The following is a 27,455-nucleotide window of genomic DNA, read 5'->3' on the forward strand; positions in this document are numbered from 1 at the left end:
CTTGGTGTGGGGTTCGGGGCCGCCAAAGGGACCCGGAATATTTTGGTATTTTACAGGGTGAACGTTGCCTTTGGTACGGTATAGAACCATGATTCAGATAGTCAAAATTCTAATTTCAAGAGGGGAACATTGGTGTGATTTTTTTTCAGATATCAAAGTGAACTCAGGACACCACTACCCTGAGTGTCAGGGCCACTGTGAAGCTAGATTGTTAACTATTGAAGCGTTTTCACGCGATAGCTTCACAGTGGTATTGTTGATTTGGCTTATATATGAAATCAAGATCGAGCTGGCAATACCGGAATCTGGATCCTGGGGTAGACCCCTCTGTTGCACCCCCTAAATCCAACACTGCTATGTATTTTACTTATAACTGTAAAATTCCAAGCTTATTTTAAAATGGCCAATAAAACTCGTCTGACATTCCAAGCACCTGCAAGTCTGCAAAATAACGTAATTGGGACACCACAGGATTCTAACTACTGCGCACGTGCGGAAATGCACTGTTTGAAATAAATTTGTGAAACTGAAAAAAGCCTGTCGGTGTTCACCGTCTGGTTGATTTAATTAATTTGCTTTCTGGTGTCGTTTTTAGAAATTATATTTGAAATGTTTTGCTGCTTGTATGTATTTTAAGTAAATCCATGTAAGTATGTAAGTAAATCCATCGAACTTTCATTAGAATAACATTCATTTTGCCTTTATTGCAAAGGGATTTCCTTTGTATTTAATAGTGTTATATGTGGCCCCAAGGGATTTTCCATCCCTCCCCCACTCTTGAAATAAAATGTTCTGTGTGGCAGATCGAAAATGATATTGCAAAATGTACTAAAATTGGAGGAGTTTACTTGCAGATATTGCTGCGATGATCGATATTCTAATGTGAGACCGAAATTGACCAATATAAAAATTTAAACTTCGTGTTTGGAGCGCCAGTTTTAATTGTTTGAAAGCGAGGCAATAGAACCAAACACTACTACCATACAATTAGTAATCTCGTAAAAATTGATATCTTTTTAATGAAGTTCCTAGCATGGCACACATTAAAAGACGTCTCGTTTATAATTGGAATCTTCAATAAAAATATATAATATACGATATAATAAGTTCTTATGCGAGGCCTTTTAATAGTTTCATTGATATTTTGTAGGATTTGGAGGTTAAAAAGACCAGCATTGTCTGGTTCTCATATCGAGGCACGATTTTTCTTTTCATGTGCTAAATTTGGCGCCCTATAAAAACTAAGAGATACCTTTGACTGCCTTTTGTCTAGCGAGCTGCGCTCAATGCTCAGTGCTTCGCACCGGTACAGAAGGCTCTAAAACGAGGGGCCACAAGAAACTACCTCATTGATCAACAAGAAGGCCATACACTTCCTTAACAGTAAGTGGTGATATTAGTACATGAAGGCCTTTTAGGCATTTAGAACGAATTTAGTACTGTTGGATTTCAGTAGTAAGTTAACTTGAGGTTCAGGGTATACCGGTAGATACTGGAATGCGATCTGACACACACCTTGAAAACGGGTAGTGTGGTCCGATATACCGGTTAATTCAGGATCCTTATGTACCGAGTCTGGTAGTTGGGTAGGCCTGAAAATGTAACCTAGCAAAAAAGGCGAAGAAATAGGGTTTATTTCACGACAATGGCATGCGAGACAAATGAGCGTAGCAAAATGATGATGATGAATGATAATTGCATGCACGTATTCAAATGTCTCCCCCTGCGAAAATTTGTCTCATTTAAAGCAATAATAACTCTTCCTTTGAGATTCAAAATTCCGCAAGAAATACATTGTAAACAACGCATGGAAATACATTCTATTGTATTTTACCACTAAAACGGCCGTTATTGTAGTAAAACTAAAATCTGTGCTTGTCAATAGGGCTTTCGATGCCTTTCTTACCGGTGTCATGTACCAGAAGGTCCCCCATGACAGAAAGTCCGGGACCCGTTATTTCAGAAACCAGGACCCCTGGTTTCTGAAATAAAGGGTCCCGGACTCTGTATCATGTTAATTGGATATAATATACAGGGTCCCCCGGACCCTGCATTTAACCGGACCCTACGTTTCATGACAGCTATTACGAAACACAGAGTCCGCCCGTCATACAGAAGAACTGGATATAAAAGCTAGGGTCCTACTGTAGAACAGTAGATATTTAATAAAATCTGGGTATAATATATTTATAATAAAGCAAACCCTTGATGCAAGTAAATATAATATAAGAAAACGGGGGTGGTTTGCACAACGACCTGCTGGTGTAGTGGACAGCGACACGGGTTATGAGTATCCAATGACAGGAAAGTATGAAGTAATTTAACAATATGTTGGTTCGAGTCCAACACTGGAGATGACTTTATAACGCCTCTATTTTCACTCTTTTGTTTTAAATCTATAGTTAAATATTCAACTTACTGTCCATTTATTGTGTTTAATTCCGCAATAAAATCTGTTATACTAACTTTTGATTACACTTCATACCTTTTTTTAATTAAACGTCACACATATCCCATTGCATTGTGATGCTTAAGACTATATATACACGTGACTTATTTGAATACCACTCGTCCATGTGTGTAAGCTAGTGGTACACAATGAATCGATGCTAAACTGTGCAAAACGTTTCTTTTCTCTAGACTATATGCGTATTTTAGGCTACAATGACTACCACTCATAAATGTGTGACAGCTTGCGTTATACAGTGCATCAATGCCAAATTGTGCAAAATATGTATTTTCTGGAAACTGACGACATTAATTAGTTATTAAATATACATGCTTATGGAGTGTAATTGAAAATGTACTCTTTTAATTTTGTTTAACAATTTATATAAAGTTTTAATTTAAGTTGCATACCCTAAATTAAAATGAAATCAACCCAAAAGGAATGTATTCCATGTTTCTCAATAACATTAGAAATCTTAATTAAAGTGTTTTCCATTGTGTATTATATGGACAACAATAAAGCAAGATTGTATCAACAAGAAAGGATTTGATATCTACATGTACTTTAAAAAATATTTATTTTGTGAAACGATGGATTATATTTTTCTCATTTTAGACGAAGCACTGGCACAGATGTTTTATTAAGTTTGCATGATGATGGAAATGCGGGTGACAACGGACAATGAGGAGAAAAAACAATTACTATACTGATTAATAAAATAAACTTGTTTTTGTAAAATCAGGAAGTTCACCAAAGGCACTTATGTATTCTGAATAAATTTATATTTCTTAAGTTATGTTCTTTCTCAATTGCATACAAAAGATAATCCTGCAAATTAAAGTTTATGAAATGCGAACAATGCACGTTTATACTACTCGTTACACTTTAACAGAGGTTAATAATGTTTTTTTTACCTTTAATTCTTATAATTATTACCTCCATATCAGTTAACATCATGTTCAATTTCATTTTTAAATTGCAAGTTTTAAGTGTGAGATTTCATTATTGCTCTTCAATGCGGACTTTCGGTATTAAAACGTAGGGTCCTAGGACTTTCCGTACTGAAATAGAGTGTCTAGGGGGACTCTACATTTCAGAACATAGAGTCCGGGACCCGTTATTTCGAGACAGGGAGTCCGCCGGACTCTCAGTTTTAAAACACCGGGTCCGCCGGACCCTAGAATGGCAGGACTCTGTGTTGCTTGACACCTGTACCAGAAGGTCCCCCATGTATGACAGAAAATCCGGGACCCGTTATTTCAGAAACCAAGGGTCCGTAGGACCCCTGGTTTCTGAAATAAAGGGTCCCGGACTCTGTATCATGGTAATTGGATATAATATACAGGGTCCCCCAGAAAGATTATGTAAACTTGGGCTACCAGCACTTTGATATAGGAGGGTGAGAGGGGACATGATTGAGATGTACAAACTAGTCACTGGGAGATAGGACGAATCAACTAGAGACTTTATCAAATTATGGTCCAGTCATTCACATAGGTCTGGTAATAGAGGAAATTGTTTCAAGCTATTCCCTCAAAGAGCCAAATTAGACTTGAGAAAATACAGCTTCACTGTGCGTACAACACAAATATGGAATAGCCTACCCGATCAAGTTGTCAGGGCAAAAAGCCTTAACTCTTTTAAGAACAGATTAGACAAGTGGTGGGATGACCAGGAACTCAAATATGACAATTATAGGTCCGAAATCAACATCATCGGAAGTCACAAGTTAGTTTTGGAGGAAAAGTCAGATAAAGAGGATCCAGTAGGAACCTGAATCGGAAATCAACGCTAATCTAATCTAAAAATAATTTGGTTTGTGTGAAAATTATAAGAAATAATATATCTTTCATAAAATTACCAAAATTAAGGATCCCAAGTTCCGCGCTTTCAAGTTATCAGTTTGGTAAATTTGACACCACCTTTAGCGTCTTCCAAGCATGACTCATTGGTGATTCGAGAGTTCGAAGTCCTTTTCTTAGATCAATGATTTCCAGAAACAATTTGAGTCTTTCATGAATTCAGATAATGCTATAAAGAATTGCCAAAAATGAAAGGACAGAAAAAATGATTAAAATACTACTTTAAATAATTAATCAGACTGATATTAATCATTCACTAGCTGATACCCATCACATCAATCATTGAAGCATAATAAGGATTAGTATTCACGATTTATAGAATCTCTTTATATGCTATATTCTGTGTGAAATTGTGAAAGTTTTATTTCTGTGTGAAAGTCTTTTTTTTTCAAACTTATATTAATATAAATTGAAAAAATGATTTAAAAGAAAGCAGAAGAAAAATGCAAATACTCATTTTTGTTAAATAACCGTTCTTAACAATTGAAACATCCCCGTCCTTCAGTTGGAAAAGCTCAGCGTGTAAAATAAATTCGAACAGCAGCGTCTTACAACATTCGAAACAAAAAGTCCTTTAACAAGGAAAAGTTAGGATTTCCTTTATTAATCTACCCTGTCATGAATTTCTTCTGTTGCGTTTCTGTTAATACTGTAGTCAACACATCACTAGGAAATGACGTTTAATACTTATTATGACGAAACTATATTCAACATGGACGTTGTATTATGGCGTCATAAGTAACGTACCAATCTACATCGATAATAACGATGATATTTAACACGCCTTTTTTCCTAATCCAAGCAAAATAATTAACTTTTAATGTGCAAATTTTCTTCTTGTGTATATTAAACAGTTATGAACCCAACGGCTCGAGCATTCATAAAGAAATTCTACCCCGTTGACTAACGTACCACAACGAGTTGAAATATACATAATTTTCTGGTGATGAATGTCAAAATTTGCGAAATAGATAGCCCATTTGTTGCAGTAAATTGATAAAAGGATTTGACCCAACTGACAAAAGGATTTGCACCGTAAGTGAGAATTATTCCCCAGACCAGCGAGCCGCTTACATAGACAACCAACCTTTAATTGCTTCGAATTTGTAGAATGTGATCAGTCTGTAAAGTAAACTCATACCATGACCATTAGCACGCATTATGGGCATTCACAGAGGTGGACAATTAAAAGTTGCCTATCACATAATCAACACGCTACAGCGCCAATTGGGGGGGGGGTGACGTTTTTGGATTTGGGATTTTCTCTATAACCAGGACCAGCTATTCAAGTGATTCAAAAGTCCTCATAAAACTGGTTGTAAGCACTTCGATCAGGTGCCAGGGAATTGTCTTAATTGTCTTAATTTCAAGAGAGGAACATTGGTGTGATTTTTTTCAGCAATCAAAGGGGAGTCAAGACCCCACTGACGCACCCCCTAAATCCACAGCCGCTTTGTATTCTACTGATAACTTTAAATTTTCAAGCTTATTTTAAAAGGGCCAATAAAAATCGTCTGACATTCCAAGCACCTGAAGGTCTGCAAAATAATATCATTGGGGCACCATAGGATTCTAAATACTGCGCACGTGCGGAAATGCGCTGTTTGAAATAAATTTGTGAAATGCACAAAGCCTGCCGGTGTTTACTCTGGTTGATTTAATTTAATTTGCTTACTGAGAAATTATATTAGAAATATTTTGCTGATTGTATGTATTTTAAAAAAATCCATCGAACTTTCATTAGAATAACATTCATTTTGCCTTTGTTGCGAGGGGATTTCCTTTGTATTTAATAGTGTTATATGTGGCCCCAAGGGATTTTCCATCCCTCCCCCACTCTTGAAATAAAATGCTCCATGTGACAGATCGAAAATGATATTGCAAAATGTACTTAAATTGGAGGAAGTTTAATTGCAGATAATGATGCAAGGATCGATATTCTTATGTGAGACCGAAATTGACCAATATAAAATTTCTAACTTCGTCTTCCGTGTTGGGAGCGCCAGCGTTAATTTTTTGAAAGCGAGACAATAATACCAAACACTACCATAAAATTTGTAATCTCGTAAGAGTTGATATATTTAATGAAGATCATAGCATGGCATACACCAAAAGACATCTGGATAATAATTGGAATCTTCAATAATAACAAATATATAATATACGATATAATAAGTTCTTATGCAAAGTCTTTTATTAGTTTCATGGATATTTTGTAGGATTTGGAGGCTAAAAGCCCCAGCATTGTCTGGTTCTCACACGGCACGGGTTTTTTCGAATGCTAAATTTGGCGTTCTCTAAAAACCCAAGACCTCACTTTGACGTCATTTTTCCGACAGAGCTGCGCTCCGTATGCAGTGCTACGTCCATAAGGCTATAAAACGAGTAACCATAAGACACCACTACATTGAACAGGAGGGCCAGACACTTCCCAAACAGTAAGTGGTGACTTGTCGGATTTCAGTAGTAAGTTAACTTGAGTTTCAGAATATATATAGCTACAGGAATTTGGATCGTCGGGATTTGGAGGCCTGTCAGAAAAAGTCCCTGTATCCACCCCCGCGTGAACTGAATGGGGGATTTTAGATTGGTTGTATGCGAAGAATGCCCCATAAAAATTAACTTTAAACAAATCTACGTTAACAAATTTTTAGTTTTTAAACATGTTTTTAAACTTTTATTAACAATTGGAGCAATGCCAATCCTTGCTAAACAACCCAGAAAGATGACTAATTACATACCCTATATATACAATGATTGAGGTAAACACAACATCACTTAGCACCAGACAATATGTCGCTTACTGTAAAAACTAAAATTCTTAACTGCAACCTGAATACCAATTGAAAATCAATCACTTGTTATAATATGTCTTTGTGGGAAGTCAGAGCTACTGACATGTTTGGGCGTTTTATTTTTATGACAACATTCAAACTATGACGCATAAAAAAATAAAGCCCGGATGAGGTCACGGCCCCTGTTTCATAGCCACTGTTTACTCATAATGCCAGTTTGTAGTGATTGGTTGATTGCCAATTGGTATTTGGATAGAAAATACCGACTTGTAAATTGGCGTTTACATTGCCTGCGGGTTTCGTGTCATTTCTCCTACAGGACCTTGAGGTCAGGTCGTGAAAGATCGGTTTGTCGGTTGAAAAGCGATCATATACAGAGTCCTTTCAGCCACTGTGCAGTTGATGCACAGTGTCCGTGCGGCTTTATTGTTGTTTGATACGTTGTAGGTGCAGCCCCCATGCATATTTGACCACTTACTTCGAAAGATGCACATCTTCAAGCTAAAAAAATTAAGACTTTTTACTAATATTACCCGCAAGAAAATGCAGTAGTATCGAAGTAGCAAAGAAGCATTAACGCAGTAGTGGTGTGGAGCATATTTGCAGTAGAAATGCAGTATAGCCTACTGCAATTCTACTCCAAAAATTACATAGGGTTGTACAGAGAAGGAGCATTAATACAGTAGATTAGCAGCATGATAGAAGCATGTTTCAAATATGCTAATTAGCTCCCACATCGAAGCAGATTTGAAGCATGTTTGCAGTATGATTGCAGTAGTCTACTGCGCTGGAGCATCTACTTCGTTTTCGTGCGGGTACGCTTCCTAAAACCATCAAAGGCGAAATTGGAAATACAGCTCAAATAACAGCATGAGGAATAACATGAGGATAAGCGCGCAAATACGGTGCAAATCGGTCTACGAGAACCCGTAACCCGTTTTGCCCCTATTTCACACAGACCACGAATCCCACGAATCGCCAGGAATTGACAAATCTAATGGTTGAATCGTAATCAGTTCGTGAAGTTCTTAACAGGTTCGTATATATTCGTAGACAGTTCTTGCAATTCTTGATCAATCACGAACTGATTACGATTCAACCACGAATCCTGAAATTTGTAAATTCCTGGCGATTAGTGGAATTCGTGGTCTGTGTGAAATAGGGGCATTTACATTTGTCATGCGATGCCCGTACGCTGCTCGTACAGTAACACTGCCCGTATATAAATCCCTTTTCGTGCGGTGTCTGTTCGCATACTGACGGTGACCATGCAAAATCGTACGAAGTCGTACGGATTCACGGCTTCCGTAGCCTCTACGATTTTGTCAAGCCTAAACTTTTGACATACTTTAAATCGTAAGCCCTCAGACCGCAGTACTATGCACAGGCATTGTTCGATTGACTTGCGGAGACTGTAATAATGGTTGAACCTGTTGTTGGTCTCTTTCATTTCCTTATTTTGGTTGTTAATGAGGCATAAGAATAGTTAAGATGCTTAAATGTTTGGTAATCAAAGAGCTGTACATCTCTTTGGTGTAATTTATTTGCAGAAATGTGAAATTGATTTACTTAATCCGAACACGAGGTTGAAAAAATCGTAGGGGGCTGCACCGACAGCCTGTCAATCTTCAATGAAGCTGCACAAAAGGCGTGCGACCGCTGCACTGAGATTGAAAGGACGATAATTTTTCAAACGAAATACGATTTTCCACAAGTGACCTCGAAGTAATGTTGGAGAAATGGGACGGGTCTATTTTTTCCATAACGTTATCATCATGATAACTACCATGTAACCACCTGATAACGTCATGAAAACGTTAATTGTTATCTGAGGTGCAAGTCCAGAGTGCAACTCTGCTAAAAATGTTAAGCATTTTCCTCTGTGAGAAGCTTGAAAAGCTATACGTGTTTAGCTTTAACACATAGGCCTATTTCTAAATGCGTTTAGGTGCTAAACGTGTGTTGTATGTGTTTAAATGCTAAATACTTTTTTTACAGTGTACAGACTTAACATTTAATATGGATTATTTTCCAAATCAATTTTCGTCGAATTTTTCGTATTTTTATGACTGAAAATGAAATTACTCAGTAGGGCAAGGACTTGCGAAATATAATGAAATAATATAACCATGAAATCAGGGAACTAGCAATATTTAGGGGGGTTACGTGGATGGAGAGTCCCCCATGCCCATAGACATGAAAGTAATTGTGTTTTGGCACATGTCTGTAAACATTCATTCATTGTCTTTAACTACATAGCTAGGGATATCATGATTTGTACTACAAATCCTAGATGTCATATTTTTCTACAGTTTTTCTAAGCAGATTCCTGAGTGGTCATTAATGGTAGTTTTTGAGGCATTCACGTAGCCTCCATTAATTTTTTTTTTTTACTGATAAACAATGAAGGTTATTCTTATGAAAATCAAACAAATTCATCCTTGGCACAAATATAATTCTATATCTACAAACATTTCTAAAACTTTGGCCTTTACCACAAACAAACTCAAATGAACAAAAGCACAAACCAGCAGAGATATAGACCTGTGAAACTTTTTCACAATTCACAAGGATTTCATACACCATGTTTTTACAACTTTTAATAATCTGTCCACTGACAATGTTTCATATGTTCGTTTAAAAAGTCCCACGTGCCCCACTTGACTTTCTACAGTTAACTTGTAAGTCTTTTAAATGCTGTTTGGTTATTTTGACTAATCAATCAGTTTGTGATCGTCAATGCGCTACGTTTGTAAGCGATATCCAAATCTCTTGCCCAGGTTCACCCAGAAAATAAATATATTTTAGGTACCGCTACAAAATCAACATGGATAACTCACCCGAGTACATAGCCCAGGAAGGCGAAGACCCGATGCTTGCTCTTCAACAGCTTGTAAGGAGCTTGGAAAACCGTATAATCGCCACGGAAAATAAAAATGAACGGACAGAAGAAGCCTTGAAGGAGACAAATGAAAAGCTCAGAAAGTCAATAAAGGACCAGGATGAAATGCGAAGGAAATTGGACCAGACAGAAGAAAAACTCAAACGGTCAAAAGAAACCGAACATGAAGTGAGAACACATCTCAGAAACACAGAAGCAGACTTGAAAAAGATGAAAGAAGAATTAGAAGATTCAGAAAAAGCCCGGACTGCAATGAGAGAAGAAATCGGAAAGACAAGAGTAGACTTGGAGTCTGTGTATAAAAAGCTCGAAGCGACAGAACACGACTTGGAGTCTGTGTATAAAAAGTTCGAATCGACAGAACACAACTTGAGAAAAGAGAAAAAACGACATGCTGCATGTCGTATTATCTTTTCTCAAGAGAAACTGACCGCAAAAGAAATGGTAGAATGCATTCGACAACTGGAAGATCCCAACAAAGTTGCAGCATGTTTGGCGACTGGGAGATGCGGGGAAGCTGAAGAGGCAACTCAATTAAAGGCCGTCTTTGAGCTCAACAGCGATGTCCCATTTGAGTCGCTTTGGTCTGCCTATGAGAAGCGCTATCTCTTCAAATACATAGTTGATAAAGTGAAAGACAATATGGATTTAATCTTTGTGCTGTGGGCTGGTGCTTTGGGGGTTTACTTTTTGTACAGTTATGGAAGTTTGTACCCAGCCTATTACATGGTCAAGTCCATGTGTCCAAAATGTATTTCTTATATTATTAATTGCTGCCCATTCGCAATGAAGCCTGTTGTTTTTGATACTGCTTGTAAGATTGCTTATGGGGCGGCTTGTTTCAAGACTTACTTTCGTTTACGGGGTCCACCCTTGGACGAATAAGACGATTTTAGTCCAGTTGTCAGAAACACAGAATAGCATCGTATCCATCTATCATACAGTGTTGTGTCACCTTAGTAAAAACGCCATGTCTGCTCTGTAGTATATATGATCGCATACCGTTTAAAATGCTTGACCCTACCCACAATCGTTAAATTCTTTGGTTAAAACATTATCCACTAATTTTGAAAGTTCCCTCTTCATTTGGAACATACAAATAATGAATAAGTGTAATATAATGAATAAGTGTAATATAACTACATACTGGATGTTGCGTTTTAGCACCAGCCCATGGCAATGACAAAAAAATTAGGTTAGAGCCAAGACAGGGCTCCTGCCTTGATGGGAAATAGGAAGTTAATTTTTGCCCCATTCCATAAAACTTTTGTTCAATGAATGTTTAGTCCACAACCAGAGTTCAGGTAACTGTCTCAGTGTTTTTTGTGAAACTGGAGCCTGGTCCCAGTTTAAAAAAAGAATTAAGTCAGTTCCCAGGCTAAGTCGACTAGGATTTCTGTGAGAGTGCTTTTACACTGCTCCTGATAGGGTAAAATGTGCCCATGTGACCTTTTAACCTAGGTAATTAAGTTCCTAGTGAGGGAACCTGAATAATTTTTTTCTTTCTTTTTTTTGTGTGTGTGAAACCAGGGCCTGGCGTTTTGCGACTTGCACTGTAGTTCCTAGCAGGTCGATCCCTGTATTGCACAAGTAGATATGATATATGCATGTATTATTATGTCATTAATATTTAGTATCATCTTATAAATTTAAATGCAAGGTCTCATGACTTTATCATCAATTATAGTATTTGATGGCACAACTGATTTTTGATCGATAACAGGAAAGGAACATTTTAAAACGGATGACACCGTCGTCTGACAGCGATGTTTTGCAACAGGAAAGGAAGATTATCAAACAAAAACAACAACTTTGGCTGAAAGCAATGATTGCAACAGGAAAGGAACTTTGCCAAGCAGATGACAACAACTGCGACTGGCAGTGATACTGTTATCACTATGTAGTTTTGTAGGCCTCAGCCATTATCACTATGTAGTTTTGTAGGCCTCAGCCAAAAGATCTAAATGTATCATATTTGATGAATTAACTGTTGCGATTGTATTAGAAGTTGCTATGTAGTTTTCGTATGAATTGAAAATCTATAACACATACTATGATATTTCACTTATTTTAAGCTACATTAAGTTAAGATGTCTATTAATAGCTTTATAGGTCATGTACTTTGACTTTGGCTTTCTAATTAATTACTTGTATCTGGTCTTTTCTGAAACACAAAGATGTCCTGACCTGTAAGCCACGCATATTATGAGTGTTTTAACTAAGTATATAATATATATTATATATTACAGAGTTTTGCATTCTTGGGACAGGCAGTCGGTCCATTCAAGTAAAAATTAATATCAATTGCCTGTAATAGTACCCTAGTAAGTTTTGTGTAGAAATCATTTATTAAACAATGGTTTGAGAGTGTATACTTGCTTTATATATACCACCAAGCGATCAGGTGAAAGTTCAATTTTTCCGAAGTGACAGATATAGTAGTCCTAAGAATGGAATCTCGGGGACCCGTATGATGATTGGCTAGGGCTAGTCGGACGAATCGTGGTCAGAATAAATGCCCAATTGGGACGAATGTCACCTGTACAAAATTAAAGCTAAGATTACATTTGCCACGGACGCCGTTCGATGACACAATATACGATTTTCCGCACAATTTTTTACATCAGTTAGCTACGGGCTAGTGCCGTGCCATTTTGTAGACATGTAGAGAAAATCGGGTTTTCGGTTAAAAAGAGGTCTTACGGACACCTTTCAGACTCGGTGCAGTTAGATACCCTTTCCGGGCGGTTTCCTCAAAGGTCGATACGTTGTCGCTCAGCCATCTACGATTTTTAGTAACCATTATCACGATCATTGTCTTAACGAGAACCGTGCGATGCCAGCTAAGATAATGTTTCGGCCTACTGGCTTTTGATTTAAAATAAATTGTTACTTTGATAAAATTGTAGAGGCCGTAAATCCATACGATTTCATACAATTTCGCACAGGATTTTGGGGAGTCTACAGGCACCGTATGGACAATGCATGGCAAATGTAATCTAGGCTTAAGTTATGGAAAACGGACTTCTGTCAAACAGGCATGCACCTTTGCACCTGCACAATGTGCACACATTTTATGTACTTAACAAGTAGGCTTTTTTATAGAGTATAGATTTGCATGTTTGATGATCACATTTTGTATAATTTTTTTCTGGTGGAAGTTAGCCTGTGTAGTATTGTTTTTAAAATCATGTTGAAAACAAATTAACTTTTTAGTATACACTAGTAACTCATGCTCATTATACCAAGTCTTGTGCCCTCAATATGACTGATGAAGTCCCTCGTGTTGCGATAAAAATTTTTACAGGTTTGCTCTCGAAAATTTTGTGTAGGAATAAAAAGTTAATTTTTTCAACATGATATTTAAGTTAATGTTTTTTCGCTTTGCTAGATGTGTTGCTTGAGAAAAAAATTGAGAGGATGACTACTGGTTTTCCAATATAGAAATGGGATCAGTATTCAACTGTCTACTATACATACAGTACAGACTGATTTCCTGTGCATTAAAACTGAAAATATCGATATCACTAGGTAAACTGGATAATACAGTCACTTTCAGTACTAAACTGTACAATGAATTAATACACGTAATGACTGTGGAGCTGCTGTAAAATAGTTCTTAATAAAGTCACCATCCTCTCAATGTCACGTTATTATGTCATATTTGATTTGACTGTGACGTTCTGCAAACGTTATCAAGAAGCTGACGCGAATAGGGAAGACCGGGGCTAGTTGGACCCCGGGGTAAGTCCCCCCCCCCCCCCCCCCCATCAAGTCTTTTTTTTTAATTAAGTTACTTTAAGATGCTAATTTTTTCATTTGAACTCACTTCCGACGCTTTCTTAGCACTATTGGATACGGTCACTTTACAGAATGATGAGATCAATTCTTTTACCCTCTGGTTACTTATTCATAAATTGATTGGGGGGGGGGGGGCAACTGACCCCGGGGTCCAACTAGCCCCGGTCTCCCCTATGAACTCAATACAAGAAAAGAAAAACCGTTATTCTCTGCCAGTTGCCTGCTGTGATGACGTCAATTTCATACACAAATTATGGCAGGAACTCGGTGATCTTTTACCAGATGGCACAAAGTGGATTGAACCCTTTTGTCTTCGTGTAGCCAACAACAAGGGGGTCTTGTCTGCATGCTAAGACGTGCGTTGGAAGATGGCGTCAAAAAGCGATGTAACAAGCATAAGCGACGAATAATACATTTGGAATGCAATTTTGAGTGTTGTTCTAGCACTGTCATAAAAATTAATACACGGAATGCGTCTGAAATTTTGTAAAGAAACTTATTCAAAATTATTTTCTTAAATCAAAAGTTTGGGCATTTGATATGACCCAACATTATGCAAATCAAACCACACTGTTTTGACTACTTAATCCCAGCACCTAATTTTAATTAAAAATGTAAATATCTAGAGCATTACCTACAATAACTATTGGATGTCCCCAAACTATTTTTGCTGTGTAATGTATAATGTATAAATGAAATGTATAATTCAACCATAAAAACTTGAGTTATTTTAATGCAGATTTGGTAAAAATGAAAGGAAAATAAGAACGAATGATTGATGTTGAAATTATTTTTCTGTTTTATTGATATCGGCTGTCCAGAATCCAAAAACATTCTAAATCAACTAATTATGATAAAAACGAATCGTGAACACATGACAAAAATAGGATAAAATATATAACTTGCTTAACTGTAAAATTTTAGATTGTCAATCTATAAGTTAAAGCTATAAAATTATTTTTCCTGTAAATAATAATATAATAATAAGAATGTTTATAACATAACAAGGAATGCTGACATAAATGAAAACCCAATGATCGATAAAATATCTCGACATACATAACATACATATATAAATAGACTTTGTTTTTATAAACCTGCCCAACTTTGTAGATTCATATATTTATCACAGTTATATGTCTATCACGGCGAAGACCAAAGTCACATATAACGTCTTCTGGAGCAATGCAGTGCTTGAATAAATGGATATATGATATTCGAAACAAATACTGATTTGTTCAAAGATAAAATCCACCAAAGGAGAAACAAAATAAATAGCAAAAAATAAAAATAAAAACTGAATAGATAGTGAAAAAAGAAGATATAAAACAGGAATCACTGTCAAAAAAATACGTGCTCATATACTGGCCGACTACTCCCTGTCATGAAATGTTACAAGTGTGACTTGTTCTGTCTGATAAATCTTACGTTCAACTAGCTTTACTAAAAGTTACATATTCATCACTGTTAAATCCAAATTCACTTATGGCGCTGTCTGAAGCAATCCAGTGGATTTTCGGTGTCGGTATTCCGTTAAAGGAAGACACGAGGACAGTCGTATATGCCCCCATGTTGGGCACATACAACCAGTCTCCGATGTCCAGCTCGGGCAGTTGCTTGTCCAGTGCTATACAGTCGTGGGAATTGCACGTTGGTCCCCATAAGCTGCTTTTGAAAACTGGCAGAGATTCTTTGTTCTGGAAAAAAAGAAACCTACCATAAGGAAACAAGATTGAAAAAAATTCAAACTCAATTTGACCAAGTTGAACACCTCATTCAGAATTTCTGGCTGATCAACAGTTTAGGGATTACCATAAAGCCGAAGGTAGCATGTAAAAATGATGACCATCAGATCCATTTAGTTATATGTACACGAATACTGCATAGTCCAAAGGATCCAGATGCGTGGCCTGCAAAATTTCTTTAAATATCTCTTAAATTAATTGTTACAATAAGTAAAATATTATGAATTCTGTACAAGCGTTGACTGTTGAGATGTTACACAGGCTTACCTCAAGAACATAGAAATCTGGTGCATGTTTTTCAAGGATAATATGCAGAAAAAAGGATCCATGAAGACCGTCACTGAGGTAGTACATAAAAGATTTTTCTGCTTCCTCCTGTTTTCTGTACGGTTGCGGCCGCTCCACCCGTCTAGCTATTACACGCAATGCAAGAGTGAAAGCAGACTGTACATAATAACGTCCGGGCTCTGCAATCACTTTAACATTTTCCTCCTCCGGGAAGTATTCATCCAGTGAATTGTTAATTGCCTTGGCAATGTCAGATAATGATAGTTTTCCTTCAGTCTCATAACCGGGGAATCCACCACCGATGTCGAGGAAGTTTAAGTCGAACCCAATGGTTTTGGCTAAGTCGAAGACGCCGCGGCACAAATGCAATGTGTGCTCATAAGCATAGGTGTCTAAGCACGTGGAACCAACGTGGAAACTGAAAGTTACAATCATAAATTTGATTTCATGATATTTTTAATGTAATGTAATTCGAGGCATACTTACAGCAAATTATTATTAATGTACGAGCATAACTGTTTTAATGTTAGATCCCAATAATTTAACTAAGAAACTATCAGAGGGGGGTACTATTTTTAAATAATAAACGACATATCAAAGCGCCACATAAATTCACACTTTTTCTTTTTTTTTTTTAATATAAATAAAATAAATAAATAATACAGCTCAAACTATGATGAATATGATGAAAATATTACCTGAGGCCAACTACGGTCAAGTCCAGTTCCTTTGCCTTCAATAAAAGTCTTTTGCAGTTGTCAATGGCGCACCCAAATTTTTGTCCTAAATCCACAACAGCCTTTCGTACTTGAGGGAGAATCCTCAATACGAGTCTTGCACCAGGATAAAGGCTCTTTATTTTCACTAATTCATCTTCGTTATCAAATGTCATGAGGTCGACTCCTTGTTCTGAGGCACGTTTAATTTCTTCGGGATCCTTGCACGGGTTGGCGTATATAATCCTATCTGTCTCCACCCCATATCTTAGAACCTGTTGGAATTCAGCGCTACTGGCGCAGTCAAACCCCGCCCCAAGTGCCGCAATGGTCTTCACGACTGGCTCGGTGTTGTTACATTTCACGGCGTAGAAGGGTTTGACACGTGGCATCAGTTCCACCCAGTGCTTGTGCTTGTTAACTATTTCATCCAAGTTGGCAATATAGAAAGGGCGCTGTTTAAAAAAAAAAGTGAATTAATGATAATTAATTATATGCACGTATTATTCATTTATTTTTAGCCAAAATGAATACCCGGCCAATAGAACTTACAAAGCAAGTATCATGAGGAGTAATTGCATGGCACTATATAACGTTTGTTTCATTCGGTTGAACATCTTTTCCTGTACCTACCATATCGTCTTCTTCCTGTATCTTGTCCTTAATGAGCTGTCGCAAAGCTCGGCCCCCATGTTTTGCAGTCTTGCTTGTAGTTGTAAAGTGAGCTGCATCTGTGACCTGAATTCTTTCCGTCTTCATATATACCTGCTTTGTAAATAGCGCTATTTAATGAGAGGTTGCAGCAATTCAAATATTTGCTTTGTTCTAATACTTGGGGGATCAGCTCCTTATATATATGCAGCAGGGCTTGAAGGGAAAGCCCCATTGGCCAGCTGCATAAAGGACGTACCAAAAATTTTAAAATAAACGCAATTTACGTCAGTCGAATGAGGTCAGTGTCCATGCCCTTGTTGATTCCGGTATGTGCCCTAGTTGTTCCTTTTTCAATGTTATGCACAGGTCAGTAATTCTATGTAAGGGCACGCGAACTTTAAACAACCCGTCATACGAGACAGCTGGAAGAGTGGAGTTCCGTTTTTTTGGGCCCATTAATTTGTTTTCGGTTCTTATATAAATACAATGAAAAAGAATCTGTTGATCAAGATCTCGACAATAAGGTCACAGTAATTTACAACGTAAATAAGTAAATAAATATGTATTGTTACTACTTCCCAGGTCACAATTTAATGGAGAGAGTGACTAATATGATATTACTGAAATATGATAGTTGATGACACAAACGGCTCTAATATGAACATTTTGTAAACTGGCACGGATAGTCACCGTCGAATAGGATTGCCGTCGATTATAATGAGCGTAATGATCGAAATGTTAGATGCACTTTATTATACATATTATACATATGTTTATTTCCGGTGGACAGGTAATTATTACATATGAAGTAAACAAGGACAGATACCGTATTATACACGAAGGATGGTCGTCTAGGATGTGTAAACATCTTTATGGTTTGGAGGGATGGACAGAGGAAGGTTTGGGGGTGGACCTGTCCTTGTGTTTGGTTCCAAATATTGGAAATAATATGTGAAATTTCTTATTAAGAAAATTTTACTAGAACACTAGTTGATAGCTGTTTCATTTGAGGTCTCATAGATAATAAGGTATGTCTGTAAAATGGATCCTGTTTTAATCTGTTTGTTTTTTGAATTAGTAGTTAAAAGACAAAAATGTCGATCGAAACTGTGCAAAAAAATAAAAATAAAAAATCTCCCACTAAGTTAATTTGGTCGCATTACATTTGAATAATGTCGATTGAACTCCATTTCCTTGGTAGACGTAATAATTTAGTCATGAACTATGGTAACTTGCAAGAAGCACGTACTACTTCGAGTGTTTTCTCGACTAGGAAAACCGCATAGGAATTAATCGATTTCAAAAGACATCAATCGAAAGGGAAAGAACCTTGAATAGTTTTTGTCACAGGCATCCTGTTAGGCTGTTAACGCTTATACAAGCCCTGAAATGTTTACCGGGAAAAAAGCAAAATTTATCTTTCCGTTTGTTTTCTCAGCATATGTGTTTTTTTGGGTCATGATGTGACCTTAGTACTGCAGTGTTATGCTATCTGTCGCGTGAGACATGCCGTTCGGACCGCTCAGTCTGTCCTAGGATCCAAAATAAAGGGTCCTAGGTCTGTCCAACCAACACAGATTTTTAGCATCGCTGAAGTCAACAATCCTTCCAAGGTGCAGTGTACATGTAACAACTGGTTGTTCCGACAGCTTTCTAGGCTTAGTACAAAAGCAATGAGCGTTTTGCTTTTCGTGGAAATTCTAATACGTTTTCCTTAATTACAAAAATGCACCATCTAAACCCCGGTAACAAATATGTTATCGTCCAGAAACCGTTTTTTGAGTTCTGTTTTTCTAATTTTTGAGTCACTTGCGTAATGGGGGCTGCTGAATTTCACAGGTGGCGATAAAAAAACTGAAATTTATTGCTTGAAATCGGGTCTATTGTTCCTGATTTTCTCAACAGCTTTGAATTGTTTTTAAGGAGAATTTATTAAAAATTTCAGGAATTTTTTATTTTGCTTTTCATCGATATAGCACACCTTGCATTATTGAATGACTTTCATGTTTTTACTCACAATTTAAATTATAATAAAACACATAATAAATGTTTGTGTTTAGAAACATAAGGTTTTATCGCTATTTCCTTTTCCATTATAGCAGATTGTAGTGTACTATAATAGCAGTTGTTTTATGCAGTTTTTGTATACATCAACCGATCAAGGTGTTAGACTGGCGTGCCCTGTGTGCGTCTGACATCCTAGACATTTTACTTCTTCAGTCTGCCCGATTCCGTTTTCAATTCATCAGAGTATTATATGGACTGAAATGCATATCTAAAAAGCATTAAGATATTAAATCACAAACGGGGAGCTTAATGACAAATAGGAGAAACCTTTATTTGTTGCAAGAGAAAAGAGAAAAATAGTACCAAAAATTCGTCAAGCTCAGTTCTTAGAAATTCTTTCCCACCAACAAAATGCCTCACTCAATTTCCACCCTGTAATATTGCTGGTGTTACTAAACTGGTAATTAAAAAGTCCACAGTTCTTGTGAGGTTCCTCTTTTATGTATGTTTATATTTATATTTGACCCGGCAAGCCAGTCTGACAGAGTTTAATGTTTGAAAGGTCCCAATTCAATGGCATTTTTACATCATATCTAAATAATTAATATACCATGCACTGTCGCTGAATAAAATAACTAAAAAATCAAAATGGCAATTAATACAAAAAAACTGTTATTTCACACCTACAGAAAAATACCTTCTTAATTACATTATTTATATATCTTACAATATCATCATAAACATTATATCAAAATATAATAACATAATTTACATAGATTTTGATTGAAATTCAAACAATATTATATAACTCAAGAAGCGTAACAGCACGACTCATTATCAGACACCACAAAATTACTAGTCCTCTAAAAAATAATGAGATTTAGTTTTAAAAATATTTCTCTGTGTGAGACCAATTTCTGTTGAAAAATAAATATCACAGGACAAATTATGATAATATTATTAGAAAAAAATATCACAGCTATAAAAGAGGTTTTACTAAATAGGGCACTGTCTTTCAGACAGGATTAAGAAAACATTGTGAATGTATAAATAACTTTTCAGAACAAAATTCTGCAATAATAAACCAGTTAGATTCATTGAGCTACCAGAAATTGTGTTTAGTTCGATGAAGATGAGGTAGGGCAAATGTTCATTCGTTTTACCTGTTACCAAAAGAAACTAAATCCTTCACACAAACTTTGTTGGAAATAAACCATAATTCAAGCTATCAGGCAAAAAGTTATGTAAAGTGTACTTTATGACGTGGTGCATGCCTATACAAAGGTTTGGATCATTTTTTTCACATCACACCACCTCCAACATTACCTGCAGTCGTGGAACATTTTGTTCCAAAAAAGTATTAAGTTTTAGTCTTTCAATAATCATCAAAGAAATACATATGTAAAAAAATCTGATTCTCACTCCCAGGAATTATTTGATATAGTTTATGTTGCAATTATCAGCATTAAATCACATCTTGCACAGATTATTCAAAAGGGTTCAAGTCATATGATCAGTGCTGGCCAATCACAGATCAGATTACAGAATCTCGCACCCCCAGCAGCATTGTTGTGGGTAATCTGGAGCGTACACCTGACGGTCATTGCCATACACCCAGAAACGTGTGTTGACCTCCTTCCATGTGTAGTTGACCTCTGACACTGGCACTGCTCGCAAATTGTGTTTCTGAAAGATATAGAACTTTGGGTTATTAATTTATACCTGGAATTTTCATGTTGATGGTTCTTGTATACACAGATGACAACTTCGGTCAGTCCTAATTTGGTGTAAATATATAACAAATTTCCAACTGAAATTTTACAACAGGGAATACTTATAAATCCAAAGAAAAAACAAACAAAAAATACCCTTTATTTAATATTGCTACTTAATACCTGTTGGAGTTGGCGTTCACTTGGAAATGCTTGACTGTGTTTCTGCACAAGCTGTGCTGAAGCTATGTTGATCTGAGGGACGGGGTATCCCGTTATTGGCCAGACCTGAAATTGGATAAACCCCTAATTACTTACATCTAGGAATACTAGACACACAGTTCTGAATTAAGTTTGTCATCATGAACTATTATACAAGCAGAACCATACAGAGTAAAAAGAAGTGGATATTGGACAAGACCATGTGGACATGATTTCAGGAGGGAAATCAGAGCGATAGAGACTGAGAGAGATCAAGAGAAAAGAATTAAGGTAAGGAGTACTCAGTATACATTTGCCTCTGTACCTGCAACATAGTTTGCTCAAAGATTCCAATTCCTACTGCATCACGAACCAGTGTATCAGGCATGTCTGTCTCCTCCAAGATGTAATCCTCCACATGGTTAGTACTACATTAAATGATACAAAAAAATTAAAATTGCATTATTATTAATCTTTTTGTTCTATTTTATTTATTTATTCATTTATTTTTTATTATTAATTTTTTTTGCAGCAAAAACATGGTCAGTTATAAATAAAATATGTTTTATGAAATCTAATTCCTGTTGATAAATACTCACAACTTAACAGCCAGTTTGATGTAGCGCTCCAGATCTCTGTAGCCATCACACCTTTTACATGTCACTCTCCCATCCCCACCACAGTGGAAACAGCTGGAATGATGAAGAAAAACTAAGGCTGTATTCCCAGAGCTTTTAGATCGATCTTTCCCCGCGGGGAGTCTCAATAGATTACTGTCAGATAATCCGGCCTACTACAAGCTGTAAGGGGGTAATTAACTTTGGTGTCCGCTCGGCTGACAGCTATTTAGCGTGAACCCCCAGGGAGTTAGGTCGATCTAAAGTAGATCGATCTAATCTCTGGAAATGGGGTCTAAATAATTTTCTTTCTGCATTCTTAGTATATCTTTGCAAGTGTAATGTGACATTTCGTCATAATAAAGTGCTTTTTTGTGAGCTAAAAATTATTTCTGAACCATTTTTCAGAGGAAAGAGATTTAATCTTTTTCAGCTTCCTAAAAATTTACTTGCCACTTAGTCTTTAAAGTCTACTTTATCTATGCTTAAGAATTTCCCTCAACCCCATCCTGAGAAAATATCTTCCACTATCACCATGTTAAAATTTCTACCATTCCTGGTAATCTCTGAAACTCAGAGTGCTCCAAGACCACAGTGCACCATCAAACAAACAGGCTTGTTCCATTTTTTACAGTGCTTATCAGTCAGTTAACCATGTGTCTTCCCCCATCCCGGCCTTCACTCCTATTTTTTTCACATTTGTCTTCCTTCTTACATGAATTACCTCTATATAAACTCACACCCATTACCCTGAGTTTCAGAGTTCACTATTAAAACACCTTTGCCCTGCCCCCCCCACCATCCCGCTGACCCCCCCTCCAACTTACCAACGCCTGCCATCTCCTCCACATGAATGACAAGGCTCCTGAAAACTGTGTCCTTCTCTGTGCACTGTTCTGCGGCCATCTCCGCCACATGCGGTACATCTCACCCGTCCTGAGCCATGGCATCTAGAACAGGTCACCCATCCACGATGCTTACAGCGAAAACAGGGCTGGCGAGAAATTAAACAATTTATCATATAAATTTTAATTTTTTTCCTTGTTTTCTATATGATCTTGAATAAAATGAATGACTGATTGAGTGGTCCGTGAAAAATAAATATCACATTAAATCTCTTGTTTTCTTTAATTATGATCTATAATAAGGGGAGTGACTGAGTGGATGATGAAAAAAATAAACATTATACATGACTGGCCCTGTGTTCCATAATTATGATCCATGATGAGTCGATGAAAGAAATAAAAGTTAACCTTTAGTAAGATAACATCAATGAAAGTTGTAATAATGCTGTATATGTTGCATTGCTTCATATTAACATCTAATAAGACTCTTCAATTCACCCAAACTATCTTTATCCAAGAAAAGTATTTTTTCATCAATTACCAAATAAATTTAATAACGGAAGTGGAATTGATCATTGTTTTAAATTACTATTTTTCATATCAATACATCAATTGTTTTTATCAATTAAACAATCTATATATAAATAAATGAACAAATAAATAAATGAATAAAAAGAAAAAACAACAACATTAAATCAATAATTTCCCAACAATGAAGTACCGTATGCTAAAATGGGATAGAAATAATTCTTTATATCAAACTCATTGTTTTCATTTAAAAAAAGTCTAACAGTTCTACCACTTACAATAATATCTGAGGTATGTGGTACTTTCAGATGCTTGGTGTGTGTGTTGAACATGCCATCAGGTTCACAGGGTACCTGCCAAGGCATGGGGGGCTGGCCGTAATGAGGCCCATCTATATGTTGACCTCTGAAGGGTTCAAAGGCATGGAAGGTCTCACGGCCCTCTGTGAAGGTGTTTAAGGTGTACTGGGGAGAAAATATGAATAATGAGTTATTATTTTTTCAAGACTTTTTTAACATCTATGTGGTTGGTATAAAAAAGATTCATACATTGGCAAATGAAAAAGGTTTTGTTAAATTTTTGAAAAACAGCAATTATTATGTGTGTGAGAGTGTGTGTGTGTGTGTGTGTGTGTGTGTGTGTGTGCTGATTTTTAAATTAAAACCAAGTGAGTAATATCACTACAGAGTGTCTCCAATACAACATTCTACAAATCCTAAGATCTCACTGCATAGGTATAGAATGTCTAGCTCCCCATTCTTGGTAGTGGGGATGTGTCATATGATACCAACAGGTGTGGTAGCTAAATACTAATTTTAAGATATTTTCTTTTTTGGTTTTTATACAATTTTACTCACATGCAGAGCAGCTGAGGGGGATATCTTGGTGATCACCATTTCTTTTGCAGGAGCACTGCCATAACAGCAATGCTCAGCGACAAAATTAAGCATGGCGTCCCTTGCTTGCTCCTCACTTATCATAGCAGCTCTGAAATGATTTATACAGCGCATTTATCATCAATGCCAGTCTGATATCTAATGTTTTTCTTCAATAACACAGTTCTGTTCAACAATCTTTAACTAATGTTTTGAACTCTGACTTCAATATACACCTTTTTTTTCTCAAATCATTTTGAGTGAAGCAGCCTTGATTGTCTAATTTACACCTTTCTTTTATATTCCTAGCTGGAGCTGTTAACAAATCAACCAAACGATTCAGTAAAAAACAAGTCTTATGCTGGACCTTTCTTATATTTATATGTTTCAACTCAAAACTTAATTCTTTGAACCTTCATGTAAAATCTACAAATGAAAATCTGATAATGACCAAACTGAGCTACTATTAACAACTAAATTTAAACTTTCTAAGAAACAGTGTCTATATCTACATTTCTATATATCATTTAATAAGGGTTGGGGCTGGGCAATAACAAAATTATTCAAATATAATATAATATAATATAATATAATATAATATTTACTGGCTGAAGTTCATAGCAGGAGGCTCTCCTTGAGGTGGATAAGGCAGAGGAGCTGGAGGAGGAAGGGCTAGTGGGTTAGCTGGAAAAACAATTAAAATGGAAAAAATTTATTTAAAGAGTTAAATTGTTTCAACATCAAGCATTAAGCTGAATTTAAAACATTCAGTTATTCTGATACAAAAGAAGGGCTTCATTTTTAAGTAAATGGCTAATTGATGTACACCTCTGAAAATACTGTTTGAATAATTATCAATATAAGAACTTGTTCGTTGTCAGTATACATATCTATAAATACCAATATTCTTATGAAAATCATATTAATATCTTAACTGTAATCTTAAGTAAGCTAATTGAACTATTCAAACTATAACATTAAAGAGCACTATATATATATATATATATATATATATATATATATATATATATATATATATATACCTAACTTAAAGGGAAAAAGTCAGAAAGAAAGTGTAAAAAAAAATTAGTTATTGATTGAGTTATTGAAAAAGGAAATTCAAGTGCACAAAAAATAAAACAAGTCTTACTTTCATTCCCAACATTTGAGTAGAACTCAAACTGATTGGTTGGTACTGGGGGAGCTGGACCTGGTCTCTCATCGTCATCACTGTCATCAGGTGTGAAAGGGCCTCCCTGTCCAGCCTGCCATTCTGAAAATATAAATACATGCACATAAATATTTTACCCAAAAACATGCTTTAAATAAATGGAAGTATTGGGTAGGTGCATGGGCATGAGCATACACATTTTTTTTAATGCTTCAAGCTTAACATAGATATAAAGATTCTTTTTAAAAAATGCTTCAAGATTAACAGACATGAAAATAAATAAAAGAAACAGCCAAACATTTCACATTTGAATCAATTATTGAATAGAGATGTGCAAAAAGTCACTTAATTTCCTTTTGGAGACTAAATTTTTCTACAGTAGTAAGTCTTTTATACCATCTAAATTGGACAAGCTTAGGTGTAGAGAACAGAACAAAAAAAAATGATGTTAAAAAACTGGAACAGAGACAAAAAACAGAAACAAAAACAGAAATAAAAATAAAATGCACATAATATTTTTTCAGGTTAATAACTTACGTGTTGGAGCTGGCTGACCAGGTGCTCCAGGAACTTGTCCCTGGGGTGGAAATCCTTGCTGTGGAGGCATTCCCTGCCCTGGGGGTGGACCCCCATATCCTTGACCAGGGGGTGGACCCCCATATCCTTGACCTGGGGGTGGACCCCCATATCCCTGCCCTGGGGGTGGACCCCCATATCCTTGCCCAGGGGGTGGACCCCCATATCCTTGCTGTTGTTGTTCTATGGAAAAAAAGTAACATCTCTGTTAAAACCACTTTAAAGATTTTTCTGTTAATGTTATAATTAATATTCTCATAAGTTCTCCCATTCTAGGTGTTTCAGGTGGTCACAATATCAGGCCTAACCAACTACCAGACTCGGCACCTAAGGATCCTGAATTAACTGGTATATCGGACCACACTACCCGTTTTCAAGGTGTGTGTCAGATCGCATTTCGGAGTATCAGTCAGAACACCGACAGGATGAGCCCACGCTCGGCTGTCACCTTGATTGGATAGTAAATGATTGTCGTATTTAATCGCTATATGATTTTAAAACCGGGTGCATAAATTTGAAAGCCACCTAGATGAACCTTAGACTGCCACATTAATCTAATACAATGCAAAATAGCCCTATCAAAAGTGGTTAAAACATTCAAACCGAATGTCGTAAAGTCCCCATATACCCCCATAGAGACAATGAAATAGAGTACTCTAAAGTAAGAGTACTGTTTCAGGTTGTTCAGTCGAGCGTGGATGAGCTCGCAGTCGTCCTACAAAATTTGTTCTGGGTATGATACTCCGAAATACGATCTGACACACACCTTGAAAACGGGTAGTGTGGTCCGATATACCGGTTAATTCAGGATCCTTAGGTGCCGAGTCTGGTAGTTGGGTAGGCCTGAATATGTTATGGAGTAATTTATATTGGTTCCAAGACTTGTTCGAATACTCCAAAACGCCCCCCCCCCCATGTAACCCCTGCCACATGCATGCACTGCTTGTGACGGAAAACCCTAATTTGGTGGAAATCAGAGGTAATCAGCCTGTCACCATAATGGACAACTAATCTTACTGTGATGCCCTTGATAGAACCATAGAAGTAATAGTATAACCACGATATACTTCCATTATAAAACATGCAGTCTCAACAAATGAAAGCTCACATAGACCACTGGTGTAGAAGGTCGGCGTACTGTACTGGTAGAGCTTGCCAACATATGTTTATTGTCCAGTAGGTGTACTTAAGTTTATCAGCACCATGCTAAAACACCTTTACTACATTATCCTCTGGCAAGATCTCTTCAAAGATTGAGGTGATTGCCGACCTGGGTCTTATATGTACTCTTAGCAACAGAGGTAAAAAATATTGTGCTTACCTTGATACATTTTGGTTCAACTTTAATTTCTTTTCTGAAAGAAAATAATATTCAATCTACAGCTTTAAAGAATGCCTTATTGCAGGTAAGAAATTGTCTCTGCGTTGCTAAAAATAAACCGCTGGTCGCATTTCTCTCCACTGCGTGGCCTTTTATTTTGGGGGGAGGACTGGGGCAACTATACGAATGAAAAAAGAAACAATTTTTTTTGGAAATTCTGAGCTTAATTCTCAATTATATCAAAGCTTATCATATTTCTACCAAATCTTTATCTCTCTCATATCGTGGATTATATATAAAAAAAATATTTTTGCCTCATTGCAAACTCATCGCACATAAGCCCGATCACCCCCTGAATTTTATTACACTAAGCTCTTTATCGATTAAGCA

General features: G+C 36.5%; 3 protein-coding genes across 6 annotated transcripts; 1 reads left to right on the forward strand and 2 right to left on the reverse strand.

Annotated features, from left to right (window-relative positions):
* Nucleotides 1-1,211: 1,211 nt before the first annotated feature.
* LOC147761169 (uncharacterized) lies at nt 1,212-13,651 on the forward strand. 4 transcript variants are annotated; one of them, XM_087015541.1, is made up of 3 exons: nt 1,265-1,383; nt 6,531-6,777; nt 9,915-13,651. In XM_087015541.1, exon 3 carries the CDS (start codon nt 9,934-9,936, stop codon nt 10,891-10,893), a length of 960 nt encoding a protein of 319 aa, XP_086871667.1. In that variant the 5' UTR covers nt 1,265-1,383; nt 6,531-6,777; nt 9,915-9,933; the 3' UTR covers nt 10,894-13,651. The 4 variants fall into 4 exon arrangements, with proteins under 4 accessions (XP_086871666.1, XP_086871667.1, XP_086871664.1 ...); XM_087015538.1 differs by having other exon boundaries at nt 6,531-6,749; XM_087015539.1 differs by having other exon boundaries at nt 1,273-1,383; nt 6,651-6,749.
* A 933-nt stretch (nt 13,652-14,584) lies between these two features.
* LOC106175200 (antizyme inhibitor 2-like) lies at nt 14,585-17,393 on the reverse strand. The gene is made up of 4 exons (XM_087015661.1): nt 17,192-17,393; nt 16,541-17,013; nt 15,822-16,260; nt 14,585-15,506 (listed from the first exon to the last, which is right to left on the reverse strand). The coding sequence occupies exons 1-4, from the start codon at nt 17,315-17,317 to the stop codon at nt 15,240-15,242; spliced, it is 1,305 nt and encodes a 434-aa protein (XP_086871787.1). The 5' UTR covers nt 17,318-17,393; the 3' UTR covers nt 14,585-15,239.
* A 2,132-nt stretch (nt 17,394-19,525) lies between these two features.
* LOC106154253 (protein SSUH2 homolog) lies at nt 19,526-27,221 on the reverse strand. Its single transcript, XM_024075921.2, has 11 exons — nt 27,066-27,221; nt 25,706-25,927; nt 25,148-25,270; nt 24,603-24,681; nt 23,980-24,109; nt 23,401-23,586; nt 22,577-22,743; nt 21,732-21,824; nt 21,458-21,560; nt 21,115-21,219; nt 19,526-20,905 (listed from the first exon to the last, which is right to left on the reverse strand). Exons 1-11 carry the CDS (start codon nt 27,073-27,075, stop codon nt 20,759-20,761), a joined length of 1,365 nt encoding a protein of 454 aa, XP_023931689.2. The 5' UTR covers nt 27,076-27,221; the 3' UTR covers nt 19,526-20,758.
* Between the last annotated feature and the right edge of the window lie 234 nt (nt 27,222-27,455).

Source organism: Lingula anatina, chromosome 6, assembly GCF_051362555.1.
Source record: "Lingula anatina isolate TDL-2025a chromosome 6, LinAna3.0, whole genome shotgun sequence".
In the NCBI taxonomy this organism is placed as follows: domain Eukaryota; kingdom Metazoa; phylum Brachiopoda; class Lingulata; order Lingulida; family Lingulidae; genus Lingula; species Lingula anatina.